The 21,076-nt window shown below is 44.2% G+C and overlaps 1 protein-coding gene across 2 annotated transcripts in view; it reads right to left on the reverse strand.

Moving 5' to 3' along the window:
* PRKAR2B (protein kinase cAMP-dependent type II regulatory subunit beta) overlaps positions 1 to 21,076 on the reverse strand; it is a 343,470-nt gene that overhangs the window by 26,029 nt on the left and 296,365 nt on the right. For both annotated transcript variants that reach the window (XM_085654132.1, XM_085654133.1), the window contains exon 9: positions 5,136 to 5,201. In XM_085654132.1, coding sequence (XP_085510258.1) covers positions 5,136 to 5,201 — 66 coding nt within the window. The remainder of the gene's footprint in view (positions 1 to 5,135; positions 5,202 to 21,076) is intronic.

Consider the following 21,076-nt stretch of genomic DNA (forward strand, 5'->3'; position numbering starts at 1 on the left):
ATGCCACATCCGGTCCAAGACACATTGTACCACAGCAGCAACAGGAGTTATCACAGCCACCACTGAAGTTAGCAACAGCAGCTGATAAAATAGTTGCAAGCACAGCAGGGCCTACATGTGTGACAGCAGTTTCCACCACAGCTGTAACCATGGCACAGACTGAAGAAGTAACCACAGGTGTCACTACAACAAGAAGTACTGCACTGACCACAGCTGGAAACACAGCAAAGACCAAGGCTGCCAACTGAGCAAGACAAAGAGTAGCTACAACAGCTCTCACCACTGCAGAGATTATAACAAACAATGACTGCCAGGACAGCAGGGGCCACAGCAATGACAACAACTTCTACAATTGCATGGACCACAGCAACCGTCACAGCTATAATAGCACCAGTGACAATAGCCGCAACTGCATTTGCTTCAGTATAAAACCAATAGCAGCAACAACAGCTGGCACAACATCAATAAGCACATCTGCTGCAACAGCAGCGACTATTGCAGCGATCACAGCACTGCCACCATGCCAGGGACATGAACAGCGATTACTGCTAGCACAGCAGGGACAACAGCACTGGCACAATTGTAACCACAGAGACAGCAGCAGAAACAACAACACCTGCCACAGTAGCAGGAAGCACAGCAGTGACAATAGCTGCTACCACAGCAAGGACAACAACCACAACAACAGCTGCCAGCAAAGTGGTGACCACAGCTGTACCTACTGAGAATAACTAAAACATTGAGCAGTACAATATCTTCCACTGATCATTATTCTAGGCTGCATTCCAGTCCATCTACAGACAAGGACAAAGCATACACAAATCCTCCTTGGTGCTCTTCAAGTCCAAAGTGCATGCCAAGTGCAAAGCCAGTAGGTCTAGCTATAATGGGCCAACAGATGTAAACACAGGCATGGAGAAATGTGCAAGACTACTAATGCTCATCCTGATGCAACCTGCCTCTTTCCGTGCCTTTGATGCCTCTGCCCATAATTTATTCCCCAAGCTTGTGGTGCCATGAGTCAGGTTGCACAGTGACATGGTACATATAGAGAATGTCTGTATTTGCATGTGTTAGCACATAAATGCCAAACCAACTGGCTTTGCTAATGCTTGTTATGAGTGTTGCGTCTAGGTGTGTAGTTGACAGGGTAAAGAAGGAATAAATTATTGAAAGGTGACAGTGTGGATAGATCCAACATGTCCTGCACTGAGCGGAGAATACACCAAGTACTAACACTACACTCTCAAATGCTTATAACTTTCACCAACGTGAAGAATCTGTGAGAAGGAACAAAGAGTAAATAATGGATTACACTGGCTGAGAAAACAAGGGAGACTCATTGCATTGAGGACCTTTAATGGCAGGCATGACATCTGTGACACACACTTCCTCAGATTTACACGCCTGTGCCTAGTATAAAGACCTTAAATGTGTGTGATACACTTGGTGATATTAGCCTGCAGCCTTACATGCATGTGTGCATGTTGAACAGTAAAGGTGAATCCCCAGATAAGTTCCCGTCTTGCACAAGGAGGAACCTCACGCGAACATGGTTTCTCAGGTAACAGCTAGAAACTGCAGCAAAATGTCAAGTTCAGATTATCTTATGTGAAACAATGCACTTGTCTAACGTGACATATTGTTCTTGATGAGGCCAATCACAGATCACCCTCACTGAACGCCATAGCTGTCTCTGTCACGTGCTACGTGCTGAGGTTACTTAGTCCTTTGGAAGTTATGAAGTCCACATTTTGGCCCACAGCCTTAGGTAATCATTGTGGAATTGTAACCTCAGTGAAATAAATTCCATCCACAAAATGTGCACAGCTTTGCGCATGCCTAAAATTTGGTGTCCTCCATGGATATTGACGAGGTCATGTGCATGTGGCAGACCATATGCTACCAGTTGCACAGGAACCACACTTGCTGCTGTTGTTATCTTCCAAAGTTATTGATCGCAGACCATAGACAGCAAAGAAGCCCTCTGCCAGCCAACAGATGCAAAAACAGAACTTGAAGCCTCCTCCAACTACGGAACCCTGGAACCTCTGATTTAGGAAGGTTCCTTAAAGTAATGTGGTACAAATACAAGCCATGTACAACATACCTCCTTCCTTTTAAAAAAAACAAAAACATACAAACAACACGTGAAATACATAGGGAAGTCCCACTCTGAAAACTAAAGAAAGAATGACAACATAACTGCAGTAATACTAAATGTAACAGTAACAACAATAAAAATCCATGAAAATGGAGAAAATTCTCAAAATGTCGAAATCTTTAGCTGGTCCCCACCAAAGGGCCTGATTACGATGTGGGTTGGATCGCCCGACTGACCGCTGCAGCCCGATTCCGACCACTGAGGTCGGGAAAGCTCTGCCAACTGTATTACGATGCAACCGCTGCTACCGTGGAGGTTTCCCACTGCTTTCCGGGATCCATTATTGATTTTGCACCCATTTCTACCACTAACTGGAGGGAGGTTGAAAGCACAAAAAATAGGAAAAATAGGCTATGTCCCAGTAAAATGCCAAAACTGTGTAGAAAATTTTTGTTTTCTGACAAAAGTCTGCCTGTTCCTGAAAGCTGGGAAGATGGTGCTTTTAGCACCACAAACCTTTCATCGATAACATTTGCAGGGAACAAAACAGATGCTGTCTTCTGCAGCACTCTGTTCCCATTTCCCCCCCCCAAAAAACAAATTTAGCTGTATTTTGCCTAATTTCTCGGTCCCCTCCGGGGCAATCCACAAACCCTGGGGATCTTTAGAATCATCAGGAAGTTGGAAGAAAAGGATGCAATTTTGGCGTGGATACCATATGCGGAAGAAAGGTATGGGGGCCTAAGAGCGAACTACCCCAAATAGCCAAAAAGGGCATGGCACGGAGGAAAAGGCCTGGCAGAGAAGGGCTTAACTCTGAATCTTTCTTCTAAATCTGTAATTGTTTTCTTAGATTTTGTTTTAACACAAATCAAATAACAAGTTACTTACATATTGTCCCTCTCCTTTTTTATTTTGAGTTTCTACACATGACTGTTGCAATCAAGTCTGAGGTTCACCTGATTTACTTGACTCAATGATGTATTTATTCTTAATTTAAGCCAACATTTTTATTGGCTCGCCCTCAAAATCACCACTATAATCTACTAGCTGGTAAGAAAGCTGAGTGGGCCTAGAAGCAGAAATTAGATTGGAACCAAAGGCAATATTAGTACAAATTCAAAAGTTAACACAAAACAATGTAAGTTTGGGGAGAACACTCTATTCCAGTGTTTTCCAAACTGTGGGTAGCAACCCACTGGTGGGTCTTCAGCTGATCTTTGGTGGGTCGCGAAAGTCCAAGCAATAAAAAAAGATTCAGTTAAATTCTGTATTTATCTTGTGACATATGCTGCGCTTCAGAGACAGAGGTCAAATGCCACCCTATGTCTTCTAACAGAATTGATGGTGATGGAGATTGATGTTTACAAACTCCTCTCATTTTGCAGTCAGAGTACGAAAAGTAAAATGAATTATGTGAGAATCTTGCTGGGACACAGCAAGTGTGAACGGAAAGGCTGTAGGATGTTGTTTTTTTGCAACACACAACGAAATTTAAATATCTGTAAATGAACAGTACACAGTCAGCAGTTACAAAAGTAAAAACGAAGCACATTTATTGTAATTCTGAAGTGTGATGGAAACAGATTTTAATAGGATCAAAACAAATCAAGACACTTTGCTTGGTGATGCACAAATGATAAATATTAATTTCACTGAAATGCGATATCCACACATTATCATTTGTGTGCAATATAGTTTTATCAGTAAAACTATATGTGTGTGCAACTGTAGTGGCAAATGGAAAATGTGCTGTCTGTAAATGACAGTGCTCCTAGCAAAAGCTCCTTTAAATACTTAAAAAAATTGCCTGCCTCATGTTGATAAAAGCTAGGTGGGCCGCAAAAGTGTGTCATTTTAAACATTGGGTTGTGTTTCTAAAAAGTTTCAGAAGCTCTGCTCTATGCCGTAGAAGGCTTTGGTGTTATAGGATATGCCAACATTTCTGACATTGCATTTAAAGTTTTTTAACAGTAGGTGGCAGGGAGATCTAACTCCATTTAGTACGATGGATTGAATGTATTATATTGGCATGGCCCACGATAGCCAGAAATCCATCATGATGGATAAAGGCCGTGGACAAAAAACAGCAATTACATCTGCTGGCATTAAAGGAAAATTTTATTTGGGTAATAGTGAAAGAATATTACAAAAATAATAAAACTGATTGAAGGAATAAAAAATAATGACAAGGTACAACAACCATAATCTCCATCGCCCATCAACCTTGTCTGAAAGGTGGAAAAAGAAGATTAAAAATATGGTGAGCGGCTCAGGTTTTTTATGGCCTCTGTGATGCTACAGTGATATTTGGGTTTCAAGGCAAATGATGGAGGCAGGCTAAAAAACATTTTTTTAAAACTGCATGCCTAGGAATATTTCATAAATCAAATGTATCTATTAAAACATTTTAAACAAGGGGAGAGTTCAGATTCCTGAGTCTCTCCTGGGACCTGTGAGCTTATATAGGGTTGGGGAGATGTACATCTTCCAAAAAGTGGCACATGTCCTGTGCGCGGTATTAAGAAGGCATTGCTATAAATGGCACTATAAATATGGCTGCCAGGACATCTTTCAGAATCTAAAATTGCCTATAATGTAAAGTGAAACCATTGAGCTCGTTGTACTTTAATTGTATTTTTAGAGTCTGTGCCTTAAAAAACAGACTGCAGAGTCTTGTTGCCAAGACGCCTATTTAGTCACAGTGTGAGGAGACACTTTTAGTAATATATTAAGTCGAATGTCAGCAAGACCCCTTAAACGGGTTTTTACATTTGATACGTTCAATGCAAATGGCCACATTGATATACGTTGATAAAGCTTTTTATAGTGTTCCATCCAATATTATCATTTTAAGTATGGTAATGCTCCAATAACATATGTGGTGGATATATGGCTGTCATCTTGTTCATCTACACAAAAGTTATAATTTGACTAGAGAGATGTTTTGTGGTTTGACAAATTAAGGCACCTTAGAATAGCTACCATTCTCCAAAATTCTGAAAGAAATTAATATTTAGTTATTTGTTACCTTCCTTGTCATGACTATTCTCACTTCTCCAGATTCTACAATAAAAAAACTTTCGGCCTCATCACCCTGTAAAGAAAAAAGACAACAAAGTCAGTGTAACATGAAATCATTGATCTGCCCTTTTTGCAAGCACTGTCAAAGAGTCCTGTGTGTTAATGTGCACAAGCTGAACTGCTCCACCTGCTCCCCAAGATCCCAGCACATGCCCTGATCCACAAAACCTATTCTGCTCCCAAATTATGATTCGTTGAGCAAAAAATGTAACAGATTCAGAGTCAAGATCAGAATCTTTGGATTTTTATGGACACAGAGGGCATTACAACGGGCATAGACCCACCAGGTAGGGATTTCCCCCTATTTTAAGTACAAGAAAGACACAGGGGATGTTTTTTTTCCCAGGGGCTGGGTTAGGCGTGGGAGGGAGATACTCATTCGGAATGTTGGCACACAAGTCAGAACTTTGTGGATATTCACAGACATGGTATTTATTACATTACTTTCATAAATAAGGCCAGGGTCTTATAGGAATGCCCATGAAGTCAATAAACAGTCCACGTACAGTTCCATATTCCTCCCAACCGCAAACTAGTGGAATGTCTACCACTGGACGATCTGCACGAGTAACATTACAGGAAACAAGACTGTGCAGTAAAATCTAAAAACATGTGAAAATCTACAAAAAGCATATTGAAAAGGTTTACGAATTATAAATGCATTGAACCAGCTCTAAGAAACCCCTTGCCAGGGCCTATAACGCTTACCACATAATTCTATGCCAACTTAATTTCCTCTGTTAGCTATGACGTTGTCAAGTCGTAGCCAATCTTCATTAAGTGCCCTATGGCTGGCTGTGTCAGTGCATATGTCAAGTAACAGACATCTTTAGCAGACTGCCCACCCAAGTTAGATAACAATGAAGATCACCAAACATGTACAACCTTTCATGTAAATCATTTTGTTGCAAGTATTTCCCAGTAAGCGCAAATGCTATGATGTAGATCCCGGCCCAGATTTAGTAATTGTCACGCAAGGTGACGCAAGGCAGCGGGAGCCCTTAAGTCAGATTTACTAAGCCACGCAAAGCCACCTTGCATTACCCTGCAGGGCTTAGTAAACCTAGAGTAACACAATGCAGCACAAGTCACTGCTTTACGTTTCTCTGCATTTGGAAGGTATTTCATGGGTGGAGTGTAGGCGTTCCCACACATCTACCCATTAATTTTGGTGCATTACCAGATTTACTAAGAATAGTAAACCTGGCTAGCGTCAAAATGATACACCTTCCCAACAGAGGAGTAACGAGGAGAAATATATTTATTTCTCCTCATTATTTCTCCTCGTTATCCCTCGCATTCTGCAGCACACGTAGAAAAAGGAGAATGCCTCTGATGATTGTTTTTGTGCAGGAAGGGACACCTGTAATGCAGTGTTAGGCAGCACCCAGTGAGCCATCCCAGGGAGAGCAGGAATGTGTCATACCTTAGTAGATACGGCGCATTCCAGCTCCGTGGGAAACGGGGGCCATTGTCTGATCTCCATCTAGCTGCCCTAGACAGCTGGGTGAAGAGGTTTAAACTACGCATGTCAGGCTAGCCGTCACAAGACAGTCGGCCAAAATGACATGCGCAGTGTAAAATGGTGGAGTGGGCACAACTCCCCTGCTGTCAGTCAGCAGCAGAGGCCCGCCCCCAAACACGGCTTGGCTGGGATCGAGAAAATAAAATGGTAATAAATGTATTTTATTACCATTTTATTTTTCACCTTTGCAGCTGTGCTAGCAGCAGGGGCACAACGCTCCTCTGCCCTAATGGAGGTGCCGCCTCTGGTAGAAGTATTTGCAAATCATATGATCAAAAAACTAAGAGGAAATGAGAAAATTGGGTGGACATAAGCAACAGCTGTAACAGACTTGATTCCCGGGAGATCATTGGAGAAGGCACTTTCGTAGAGCTGGTGGAAGGACATACTAACGCGACTCATCTGCAGATTGGTGGATTGCCTAATTTGTTTTCATTTCTAGGGCTTTCAGTCTTAGACTCACATTCCAAGTGCCATTAATATGGAAATGAATATGTCACCCAGAAAATACAGATACCATGAGATGCAGTATTTACTTTCTAAGGTATTACCTCCACATTGCCAGTACTATGCCTTGGAATGATAGACAATGTGGTAATACCATGATTTTTCCCAGCCATGAAGTACAACAATTTTTAAATGTTGGGCTTTTCTGTGCCACATAATGTTTGTCATTTGAGTAGGAAGAAGAGGGGTCTGGAAACCAACATCTCTGCTTTCCTGATGTAAGACACTGATTTTGTATTGTCCGTCACCATTTGAACGTGCTTCCCTTCAATTCTCAGGAGAAAAGCTAAGCTTTGAGAGCTAGTTTCACTGCTCTCAATTCGAGCAGATTTATGCCAGGAAGACATTCCTGCTGAAACCTTTTTGCAGTTATATGGACATGTTTGCGGTAAGCTTCCCAGCCAGCAATTGAAAATAACTGTGATTGAAGGCCAAGAAGAAGGATGAGTTGGCAAGCTCACCAAATGAGTTCGATCTGAAATGGAGATGATATAAACAAAATATTTTTCGATGCCCATGGAACTTATTCCATTGCATTTGGAGGGTCCACTGTAAAGAACATATTCTTTGATGAGCATGAGACCGCAGAAACCGTAAAAGGCACAACATTCTGGCTTTTGGGAAAACAGATGACCGTCTTCTGGATAGTCCTTACCATTACCACCATTAAAAACACTAAGGGCCAGATGTATATAGAAATGCTTTTGAGATTCTGATATAGCGAATTTTACTGATTTGCTATTTTGGAATCGCAAAATGCAATGTATGTAGGAATCGCAAAATTTTTTGTGATTCCTTAACATTCCCTAAAAGCGAATCGCAAATTGCAGTTCGCTATTAGGGAATGCATTTCCATTGGAGTGCATTCGCAAATTGCGATTTCCAAATTGGCAATCGCAACTTGCGAATGGAAATCCAAGGCTGCTAGAGGACCTATGGGCACCCCTGATGCACCCCCAAATAAGGTAAGTGATCACATATGGCGCACACACATCTCCTAAGGGTATTTGTGCACACCACATGGCACTTTGAAAAATGCACTTTTGTGCATTTTTCAAAGGAATCGCAAATTACCATCAACTTGAGGTTGATAGTAATTTGCGATTCCTAAATGCAAATTCACATTTAGCGATTGCATCATGTATTGCATTTAGGGAATATCAAATTGCGATTCCCTAACTGCATTTGCAATTTAGGTAATCGGAAAAAATTGCGATTAGCTATATTTTGAATCCCATAAGTTTCATACATTGCAAATGGCATTTTTGCATTCGCAAACAGGCCGATTCTGCGAATCGGCCCGTTTGCGAACTCAAAAGGCCTTGATACATCTGGCCCTTAGCCCTTTTTCATGTGCAGACCAGCACCTATGTACTTAAGATCCTGAAAAGGAATGAGACATGATTTCATCTTGTTTATTGAAAAGCCTAGAATGGGCTGGGTTCGAGGATGGAAGTTGGGAAACTAGAGACCTACTGTGTGGCAGTATGCTCAGAAATGCTGAAGGACCTGCTTTTGCGAGATGGTCTCTCATTTTTCTGACAATACAATGATAGCCGAGCCCAAACACTTAGCAAATGAGGATATTGCATGGAGAACTTTGAGAGGTTTGAAGTGGTGGAAGTAGAGGTCGGTAAGAAAGCAGGAGTATGCTGCCTTCCTCTGCAGGAGTCTTGTTCCGCTAAGGACAGTAAACCTGCTGGATTTTTTTACTAAGGCTGCTGGCTGGCCTGTTAAACTGATGTTTGTTGACCTAAACGTCCTGTACTTCTAGTGGAGCGCATTTGTAGAGAATGCCAAATCACAAGCAGAAGCCCTATGTTGATTGCACTTTTCCAGTGAACGGTCAGTCTTTTACCCAAACAAACGCTGACCATCAAAAGGCATTGCCAGCATCTGCACCTGAACATCCATTGAAAAGCCTGGGTATCTCATCAATGTATTACTTCTTAAGATCTTAATAAGATGCTGGAAATACGGAGAGAGCTACTATGTCAACATCACTTGGCATAGTCTGTTCATCCCATCTTCAAACAGTCTCCTAAAAGGATAGCCAGGCTGTTCCAGATAACTAAACACAGTCAGACACCATTTCCCAAAAAGCACTGGAATATCTGGTTAAAATTCAGAATTGCAAGATCTCAATGCCAGATTAAGACCAGCAAAAACCTACCTCCCTGTAAAATAAGCCCTTTAGAGTCTATGCCAGGAGGAATCATTTTTTTTTAGTTTAGTGGAAGATTTCCGGAACTGGGTGAACGCACAGACATAAAGGGTCAACCGGAGCAGACTGTGATTTCTAACAGTATATCTAGGCATAGCTAAAATAGATTTAGGTTTTTCCCATACAGTATTCAGAGTATCTTCTGAAGCCTCACTATGAAAATTAATGTGCCTCCAGGGAATTGTCCAGTTCACTTGCATTCTGGCTGTCAATCCATTCTCTGTACCACCTTGTATAACATTTGAAAAAGACATCTGATCAGCAGACAAGTCACTACTAAATGATGACATTCTAAGCATCTCATGGATAAGAGTTCTCAATCTCCAAAACATCTCAATTGGAGCCAAAGTGCTCCTCAAATCTCATAAATGACTTCTCCGTAAATATACCGTTCACCTGAGGAATCTACTTCTCTTTCAGTAAACAGAAAATTGTCTATTAGCTGTCTCTAAAACAGCACCCATCAAACCAATCAAAGGAGTCTTAGAAACTGTGAACAGCATTGGCAGTGGCTTCAGAGAGTGTGGCAGAGGGATGCTGCTTGCAAAAATCATCAACATAGCCTGTTGGAAGGGTTGTTGTTTGTCGGAAACCATACAAAAAAGGGTGGAACACTCAACTGCGCCTTTAGCTGAAGCTGCTCAAGGACTGGAATGGGCTTCAATGAAGATGAATCATAATACTCTCTGGTAGTCCTACTTCCCTTTTCCTTGTGCTCTGTGCAGGAGAAGGAAGTAATCTGGTGTGCATTCTGTGGTTCCTGTACGTACTCTACAGTGACCTCATCCTTAAATAAGACCTCAAATTTGAATAGTTAAGGATGCTCCAATAAGCACAGCCGACAAGCAGTCATGTTGTGAGCCATGTGAAGGCATCAAAGACGCTTGTTATGAGGATTTGTTGCTGGCATTTGTCAACAACATCTGGAGCTAGGTTTAAACCCTGATGATTCAAGGGGAGTCGTAATGTCTATAAAATCGGTTTTGTCGGGAGTCTTTCTAGGTTAGACTATTTCCTTATGCCCGCGGCGCAGACGGGCCGAATTCGAGAAGTCAGGCACCTGGCGAGGGGTATCTCCGATCATTCCCCGCTGTGGCTTCTCTTTGACACCGAGTCGCGGTCTGCGGGGCGGATCGCTCCCATTAACCCGTGGTACCTGCGAGACCCTACGACTCGCGATAGTCTGGTTAAGGCTATGGACCAATACTTTCTTGAAAACGAGGGGTCGGTGGTGTCTGCAATGTCCCTGTGGGAAGCCTTTAAAACCGTAATCCGCGGACACGCCCTCTCCCAGATAGTGGTGGCTAAGAGGCTCAGGAGTGAGGCGGTGGTGAAGCTGGAGACTGACATCTCGGGGCTGGAGTCGGCCTTGGAGGCGGGTGTGACTCCGGACGGGCTCCACGCCCTCAGCCTGAAACAGTTTGAATACAGATCTCTTGTCACTGACGCTGCCAAAACTATGTATAGGGAGCAGCAGGGTCGATTGTATGATGCCGGGGACAAGGCGGGAAAGCTGATTGCGTGGCTGGACAAGAAGGAGAGAGTGAATCGTGTGGTCCCGGAGTTGCGTGTCTCGGATGGAGTGTGTGTGACTGAGCCTGGTGAGATTGTGGAATGTTTTGCCGACCACCTCCGGACCGTGTACTCCCCGGTGACTGATAGGGATGAGGAAGACTCTTGCCTTCTACTGAGGGACATTGCTTTGCCCGGCCTGTCCGCCGAGGACCGTGAGCGGCTGGACGCTCCCTTGTCGGTAGATGAAATAGCGACTGCGATTCGATCCCTTCGCTCGGGCAAGGCCATGGGTCCCAACGGTCTCCCTATCGAATTATATAAGTTGCGCCCGGATAAACTAGCGCCCTTCCTCCGTCGTATGTTTCAGGAGTCCCTTGAGGCCGGTTCCCTTCCGCTCGACCAGCGACTGGCCACGATAGTCGTGATCCCCAAGGAAGGTAAGCCGCGGGACCGCTGTGCCTCCTACAGGCCTATCTCACTGCTAAATGCAGAGCCTAAAATCCTGGCTAAAGTCCTTGCCAATCGTTTGTTGGGCGTCATCTGCGATCTGATTCATCCTGATCAATGCGGCTTCATCCCGCATCGCAACACCGCCCTCAACTTGCGGCGTCTCCATGGCGCCCTCGCCAGGGCAGAATACCTCTCCGAACCGGCCGTGCTGGTTTCTTTAGATGCCACGATGGCCTTCAACACCATCGAGTGGCCGTTTCTCTGGGCTGCCTTGACCAAATTCGGCTTTGGGGAGGGGTTTCTTGGCTGGGTGAAGCTTCTCTACACGGGACCCATGGCTCAGATGGTGGTTAATGGGCGGGTCTCTCGGCCCTTCGCTCTCGGTAGGGGTACGAGGCAGGGGTGCCCGTTGTCCCCTCTGCTCTTTGCTCTCGCCCTGGAGCCACTCGCTGCTTGGCTCCGCTGGGAGCCCTCGATCAGGGGGATCCGGTGGGCCCCGGGCTTTGAGGATCGGGTCTCGTTATATGCTGACGATATTCTCCTGTATCTTACCTCGCCGCGGCAGTCGCTTAACGTTCTCTTCGATGTTCTGACTTCCTACGGGAGAAATTCGGGTCTCACGATTAACTGGTCTAAATCCTGTGTCTATCCTATCTCTGGTGGCCCCCCTCTCCTGCCGCCTCGGCTTCCGATTCAAATATCTCTGTCCGGCTTTAAATACCTGGGGATACACGTCTCGTTGGACCCGGTGGCTCGCTTTGAGCACAATCTCCTGCTTCCACTTCGGCGTTTGAGGGAAGACACGGCGCGGTGGTGTAGGCTGCCCTTGTCCCCACTGGGTCGGGCAGCATTGTTTAAAATGATGTCCCTTCCCAGATTCCTCTATGCACTTCAGAACTCCTTCGACATCATTCCAGTGGCCTACTTTCGGGAGGTGGAGAGCCTGCAGAGGAGACTGGTGTGGGACGGACGGGCGCGTATCGCCCTGGCCAAGCTCACTCTCCCCTGGTACGATGGGGGCATCGCACTTCCCGACATTCGCAGGTATTATTGGGCCTCGCAGTTATCGGCCATTAACCATGCCACGTATGCGCCTGGCTTGAATCCGGCGTATGAGATGGATAAATTCTTGCTCCCCGGTGGGAACTATAACAGGGCGCTTTACTCCCGCTCGGCTGGACGGACCCTGACGGGCCCTACTAAGATCGCGGTACGGATCTGGAAGGCGGCCAATGTAGCCATGGGCTGGAGTGAGCGACTAACATGTGCTACTCCTTTATTTGCCTCCGACCGACTGGGAAGCCTCTGGACAACGAAGGGGTTTGACCGTTGGGACACGATTGGCATCAGTAGAGTGGGAGACTTATGGCTGAAGGGCGCGGTTAAGACCTTCGCGGCGCTCCAGAGCGAATACGAACTCACGGAAAAGGAGTTCTTCCGATACGCCCAGGTTCGGCACGCCCTGCTCTCTGTCTTTGGGGAGGGGACCAAGATCCCTGCCTCTTCGCCCCTCGAGGACCGCATACTCGATGGTCATGTCCCCGACAGTACTATCTCTTTAATCTATAAAAAACTTATTAATAATCGGGCTGACCTCTTGGTGCGCCTTCGGGAGACGTGGACGGGGGACGGGGTGGAATTAGACGACGAGGACTGGCAGTCCGCACTATCGTCCCCCAAGGAAGTAGCCATTCCAGCCCGTCTCCGCCTGGTACAGCTAAAGATTCTCCACCGGGTGTATGTAACGGGTCCCCGTCTGGTCTCGATGGGATTCTCGGAAGATGGGCTCTGTAAGCGGGGGTGTGGGCTCAGTGCCACCTTTCTCCATATCCTTTGGGAGTGCCGGGAGGTGGCGGAATACTGGCGTCGGGTTCATGGGGTCATGGGACAAGTCACCGGGGTTGCGCTGCTGCCGGAGGTGCGTCGCTGTGTCTTGAATGTGTGGGAGCCCAATGATTATAACGCGGCTCAGACTCGGTGGGCGGCCCTGGGATACATGATTGCCAAGAGGGATATTGCGCAGCTTTGGGGCTCCCAGCGGCCACCCACCGTGTCAGTATGGAAGGAGAACATGGACTGGTGTATGTTCAGGGAGAAGACTGTGTATGTGGCCCGCGGTAAACCCGGGGCATGGGGTAGAATTTGGGGGCAATGGAACGCGTATCGTGGGGGTATCTGTACGCCCCCCCTAGTGGACACCGATATTGCCTTGTCCCCCTGACCCTTGATGGTTCCTTGCAACTGGTTGTACTAATCGAATATAGATGTTCCTCTCCCGTTACCCCCCCCCCCCGATCCTTCAGTACTCCCTCCTGTTGATAGCTAATTGAAGATTTGGAGTAAAGTCCCCCGGATGTAGCCTGACCCACGCTTTTTGCCCTTATGCCTCGCCTTTTGTTTTTAGTTGTTATTTATGTTAAATGTATGTCTCCTGCTTCTCTCGAGCTATCCTGAGCCATTTACGGGGCTGGGCCCCAGGAGTCGCCTACTGCCTTAACTAATGTACGATCCTTTCTGAATCTAGCGGCCGGCCCTGGTGGTTGTAGGCCCATGCTTGTAACTGACTTATTGTTTCAATAAAAATTAAAAAAAAAAAAAAAAAAAATCGGTTTTGTCAAAATGCAACAAAAATAATGAAAAACCCAACCATTCCAGACCATGCAACTGACATCTCAGGCACCCACCAGACTTATTATATCAAATTCATGATGAAATCACCACCAATCTCCTGCCAAACAAAACCAACTGGTGCCAGTGAGGAGCTACTATATGAAAGTCTTCTGGGTGTAATCTGGCCCTTGGGGATGGCTCACATAGGGGATCTGTAGAAAGCAGTATCAATTGTTTTTTTTAAAATCACAAATTGGACATTAAGTTATAACATATTTCAGATGTTTGTTTATTATTACTTTAACATTACTTTGAAATGATCGTTTCCTTTAAAATGAAGTCAAGGTCCTAACGTCAATGGGAGGGTGGTATAAGTACTAATAGTTGAAGGACAAAGTTAAGTTTATCATTATTGTTATCCCTAGTATCTACGCCCTTTCCCTTAATCAACATATGAGTAGTCTGTTAGCTAGCGGAGGGAGCAGTATCAGTTTCAACACCTGTGTACATAGTATAGTTCAGCACTCCATACTACGCACATACTCATCCTCTCCAGTACCGTACTTAAGAAAGGAACCAAGCGGTATGCTTTTTCGCAAATGGCTCATGGTTTGGAAGTATTATTTTGACAAAGTGGAGGAGCCAATAGAAAAGGAGGGCCAGAGTCACCCTTAGGACGGTTAACTTTACCCTGTTATCACGTCTTGGCTCTTTTCCACTGTTTTCGGTGTGTCAGTAGGTTCCACACCATCGACAATGAAAAAGAGAAGGGGGAATCGTGCAGCACCAGGCAGCACAGACCTAGACAAAGAGGTTGTGAAGAGCCTCCTGACCAAACCGAGCATTGTTTTGGAAGGAAGTTTCAAGAATGTAATATTGGCAGAACATGCATGCGTAATGCACAAAAGCCACCCTAGTCCTAGGGGAGCTTGCTCTGCCATCAGATGAACTCTGCTTCTGCAGAATGTAGCAATGAGAGATGATGTAGGTCATTTATCTGGCAATTGCACCTTAACGGTTGCTCTTATGATCAGCATAATGCAGTCCTGATTTTATCTAGCCAAATGCGCAAGAGCTAACTCAACCGAGAGGCCTTTTAATGCAGAAAACAAGGCGTGCCGACATTTTTTGCAAATAGGGGATATGCCCTCAAGAAAAACCTTGTCAAAATGGAAAATAATGTAGGGGACAAAAGAAAAAAAGGTTTCTTTTTGGTTAATGCACCTTGTTAAATCACAGGAGGCCATATGATCGAAGGCTTCACGCCTAGATTTGGCCCAACTACACCCAGTCAGAGCAAAAGGGTGCTTCAGGCCTGTAAGTTGTCATCTGATGGCCTCATTCATAATGGAAAAGGATTCTCTTGACCAAGTGTGGTTGGCTGCAATGGCTAGAAAATATATCTTGCAGGTATCTTATGCCACTCCCGAATTCAGTCAAAAATGACAAACGGTCTTCCACTGAGCAAGTGAGAGGAATCATCTTCTGTGGCAAGCTCAGCATCAGAACCTCAGTCAGTTACTCCTGTACCCCTGAATGGGCAAAACGCTTTTCCTCTGGAGGAGGCAGATGCACTTACTGAGGAGCGAACGGCACAGCCTCAAGATCAAAACTTGGCAGTGCCATGGGGGAACCACCAGGAAGACTGAACACCCTGCTGTGCCACTGATATTTTGTAGGACTCTCTGGATCAAAGGAATCAGAAGGAATGTACACAGAAATGCTTATCTCCAACTGAATGTCAGACCATCCCTAGGTATCTGGGCAATCTTCCCATCCAGCAGGTGAACTGACTGCACACTGAGCCCAGGTGAGTGGCAGATGCTTCAATGGCTGGCATCCTCAGGCTTCCAAGATGAGATTCCAGAACTTCCAGAAGGAGAGTGAAGACGCCTTGTTAGATTGTCTGCACAGGTGTTTTCAACTCCAGCAATGTGGCAGAACAGTAGAAATGTGCCACACTACAAGTTCAGTGCCAGCTGGCAGAGTTGCAGGGAGTGATTGAGCCTGTGTTTTCAAGCATAGAAATGATGCAATGTATACCATCACGCATATTTACTCACCCACAGAGGATTTTCAGCACTAGAAACATTGACTTTAGTTCTAATACATCATGTGAAAATATTCTGATCTTTTTAACAAGGCACTGTTGGAGTCATGTTCACCCCAATATTACTGGAGTTACACCTGGTAGATCCCCTTAGCCCCAAAAGGAAATGTACCCCTTTCAGATAAAAGAGGAACTGACAGGCATTTCTCAGCTCTTCTCTAGCGAATTATGCTCTGTTACACAGAGAGTGTTGTGAGTCAGACAACATCTGTCAGAGAATTGCTCATCTAGGTAATGACGAAGTGGGGCCCCACTTTTGTACCCCCAAGTCAGTATACGCACACAATAAACAGTATTCTACAATAATTTGATCATTTATTATCCAATATTTGCTTACAGATCATATGTACCAGAATGATCATAATTATAAATAACAGGTAATTTGCTAATCAGGGACAATGTTAGGTAAGCCTGATCACACTTCTTCATACATCCCTATCCTAGTCTATTCCCTATAAAAGATGGCTGCATCTAACATGTATGAATGTATTGCTTTACTAAGCCTTAATTATGCTTAGTCATGAATAGTTACCCTAAAAACTTTATGCTGTCTTCAGGTCAGAAATTGTAATCCAACCCTTTAGCATCTACCCTCAACAGCCGCTCCATGTGTCTAACACCCGTCCCTGCTCCAGTACCTTGTATACTTTGTGACTAATTGTGTCTTATGGAGCCAAGAAATGTCTCACATGCTTGGTTCTTGTTTTGCTACAAGACACAGAGAAGTGGAAAGCTTTCCCTTTCTGTCCTGTTACTTTGAAAGGAATCAAAAGCAGAGTTTCCAGACAAAAATATGGCTATCAAGCACCCACTATTAGCATTACCATTCAAATGAATAGTCCACATTCCTAAGCCCTATGCCTATTACACACATTCTTTAGTATGAAATTAAGCCATGTTTATTTGGAACCAGGCCTGTCTTTCATGAAACATGCATTATTATTATTATATTAAAGCCTTACCACACTCAACAATGAGGGTTCTCCAGAGTAAGGGCCTGATTTAGATCTTGGCGGACGGTTACACTGTCACAACAGTGATGCATATCCCATCCGCCAAAATATAATTCCCATTATATCCTATGGGATTTATTTTTTGGTGGACGGAATATCCTTCACCGTTGTGATGGAATAACCGGTCCGCCAAGATCTATATCAGGCCCTAAGTGTCCTCCCCACAGAGTTAGTCTTGACTGTGCATTGCAACTGTAACTAGTGATAAGTACACCCTTATGTGACGATGGAAGTCAGCACCAATATCACAAGGTCGCAACCAATGATAGAAAGACAAGGGTAAGCTTGGACTGATTGTCTAGCCACTGATTCAAATGCTCTGTGAAATGGGGCTGCACAGACCTTATGTAGAGATTGATATCAGAGACCACTCGTATGAGGATTCCCTTAGTCCAAGACGCTTCTGGACCTATGCAACCATCACATTGTAATGCTCAACAAAGTGCTTAAGCACGTGGCTGGATGGCATTAGCCTTTTAGGAGGAAGGTAGTTTTTCATGGCTTGAGTTCAGAATTGCCTTTTTGGAATTTGTGCAGGAGGATTCAGAGTAGTTCCCAGAAACCAAACATTAAGCTGGTTCCTGAGGTCAAGACTAGAAAATCTTCTGCCTAATGTGTCGCAGATGTGGTAGCAATCCTTCTGTAGCAACAGTATTACAGAATGCAATACACTCTTGCTACAGAACATCATTTGACTTACTTGATTCTAAGATTCATTGCCACCCTTTATGTTCACCTAAATGACTGTGAAGTTCCAAATACTTCATTACTTCCTTTACTATAGTTAAGATCTCCCTTTATTCTTTATGTTCACTATGTCCCTGGTTAATTACGTTCCATGGTCTCTATTATTGTAGGGTCATCTCCCTCTCATCGCGCTTTCTATCACGTTTATTGTCTCACTCTGTTCTATGACCTCTCTAATAAGTAGGGTGTGTCCATTTTTATTCATACACTAATGATACTCAAGGACTAGTTAGACTAGAGATGGATAAATATCGAGCAGCACAGCACACCCACTGCTGTACTGGGGACACACACATCTGAATAGGCTGAATTAAAAAATAGTAAAACATTGTTGTTCATTATCTTATTAAATCTTGTCAGTGTAGGTAAAGGTTGACATATCGACCATCTACATGGACAATATACACGTTATTATAGGACTATTAATCAATATTTAAATTGGATTTGCTGCCTTTAATTTTAATATTATATAAATAGTGGGGTGGAGGCACAGTTTTTTCATTGGTATCAATTTCTTTTGCTTACTATACTGTGGAAATATGGATTTTTCTGGTCAGTTATGTCCCCTATCTTGGACCCCAACGGTTCTATGTGCATGTTACAAGTACATGTATGTTCCCTCCAGTTCCAGTTATGAAGACGCAAATACATGTGCGTCCACCGTTAACATGTCCTCTGTTGATCCGCCATGAATGGGCCGGATATTCCATTCCTAAGTACGAAAGGCCACCGCCTTTATATGGTTCACTTATGCCATTTTACAGTCCAGGCAAGTAGGCCCTGATTCTGTCATCAAGCTTTTCTTGCTTTCTGTCTCTGAAGCTCCAGTCCGAGCCTGCATCTGTGACCATGAACTTTGTCTCATTCTCTGCGCGGCTCACGAAGCCTGACATCAGCCTATTCTCTGCCAAAAACTGTATTTCACCGTCGAAATTATCTGCTCCGTTCCCTGCCCAATGCATTCCTGTCTAGTAGTTTAAGTAAACATTCTTCCAGCTACCGAGCAAAAGGCCCGGCTTCTCTGTCCTCATGCAAGTAATTCATAGCCCTGTTACCATGGAAAGTTTCTGCCCCTTGCATCTCATGTAGACACTTAGACGCTTGTGCACGCACTCACAGTCAGTATAGAATAGATTTTGTCCGAGAGCCCTTCCCTTGTGGATAACATAGTTCTTTAAACATAGGATGTTAGATATGATTTGGGATTAGGTTGACTTGACCCCCCAGACTTTTTGTCTCCACATGTAGAGCTAAATGTCAAGTCCCCTTCACCCTCTAGTTGCGCGTCAATCACACGTCATGCTGCTGCGCGCGCATCTCTGCCAAGTATTTCTGCTGACATTGCGAAATCATCTCCAGGTATCCACCCACACATGACAAATTACCCATTATCATCAAGTGGACGCCCACATGGACGCCCACCTTCACGCCTACTTACACGCCCACATGCTCTTATCTCATTCTCTCTTGCTCTTTTGCTTACGTACAATTGAGAAATGTATATATACTGTACTCTGTGAATAATGTTTTGAGAATATTGAGAATACTTTTCAGCCCCGTCCAGATCCTTTTTTGGTGATGGAAATATTCTCCCTTTGACTCGAGTTATTGGAATAAATCCCTTTATGAACCTGATACCACAGACTCAGCCTCTTGCTTTATGCATGATTTTATTTATATACTTAAAAGTCTGAGAGCGTAATATTTTATTTACCACATAATGGCGCCCGAACAGTTTAATCTCTTTCCCCACACGCCGGAGATGAAGGTCCAGTTTTGCCCCCTTCCATAGCCGTGATGGACTTCAAGCGCGCATGTCGCGGGTCTTCCCGCCAACTCCCTCAGGCCAACGAAGGGGACAGACTGCGACCAGGCATCCATACGAGGCGGTGAGGAACGCAGATTGTCCCACCCAGAGCCCACCTGCGAGAGAGCTGTGTCCGAGGTATACAGAGGCCCACCAGATTCCGAATTTCCGAAGTATCCAGGTCACGAGTCGAGTCCAGTCGAGTCCAGTCCGGTTCAAGTTCAGTCAAAATTCCGAGGCCTTCCGTTCCGAGCTACCCGGTGAGTACCATTACTGGGGAGGCGTTCTGGCGTGCACATAAGTTGTGCCGGTCCAGACGGGTTTGGGTACACAAATCCGGTCTGCACTGTTTCAGCAGTGTATCTGTACTGTTTAGCAGTATATCTAGTATATCAAGTATATAAATTCAGAATAATTCAGTTCAAGTCGAGTATCATGTTTAATGATTAAGTTTTCCTTAGATCGTCATCATCATTGTTGCTCAGTTAAATGTTATATGTTAAATGTTTATAGTATGTCCTGCATATTGTGGTATGAATGACTGTTCATTATTGTGTTTTATTGTATTAAGTTTGTTCAAGATCAAGTAGCAGATCAGTTCTCAATATGCCGCTCTTTTCGAAATTAAGACAGATCACAACCAGAAAAGGGGTACTCGAAGAAGCTGTTCCCATTCCTCCTAGGGACACTCCAGGGTACTTCATGTATCATAAACATGGCCTAGACGCCATATTATTTCTTGATCTATGGGTAGACTACACTAAGGAATTACCAGAAAGTCAGAGGTGGCCCGCAGCGGGGACCTGGGATGCAGATTGCATCGTGAAAGTAGAGGAAGAATTATGGAAAAGGAAAGCTAGACAATTAACAGAAAGACGCCATTGAATTATGGCGAAAAGAATCGTATAGACGTACGGAAAAAGCACGTAGACAGGAAGAGAAGAGTAAGGAGAATTCAAATAAAGTTCGAGAAAATGTGTTAGTTGAGGAAGGTATCCGAGTAAAAGCAGAACAAGTAGATGGACAACGAAACACTCTTATGAAAAAGTAATTTTTGAAAAGTTTAGCTTGAAAAAAAAAAAAAAAAAAAAAAAAAAAAGAATTGTGGGTATTTCGAATTTGCAAATTGTTCAAGAATACAGGTTTGTGTTCTTGGTGGTCCAGTGAGCCAATGTGCTGGGTCAAGTCGGTGAGATTATGACCCCCTGAGTGCAAATTGTATGTAAAAATAATTTTTCAATTGAGCGAATTATTGCAGTTTTTATGGAATTGAGTAGTCTTTTTGTCTTTGACAGCTTCAGAGTGAGGAGAAGGTGGGGGCTGTGTAGAGCAGTATGTGATACAGAAATCGGAGACAGATTCTGACCTTGTAGCCAGTGT

Source organism: Triturus cristatus, chromosome 4_1, assembly GCF_964204655.1.
Source record: "Triturus cristatus chromosome 4_1, aTriCri1.1, whole genome shotgun sequence".
Lineage (NCBI taxonomy): Eukaryota > Metazoa > Chordata > Amphibia > Caudata > Salamandridae > Triturus > Triturus cristatus.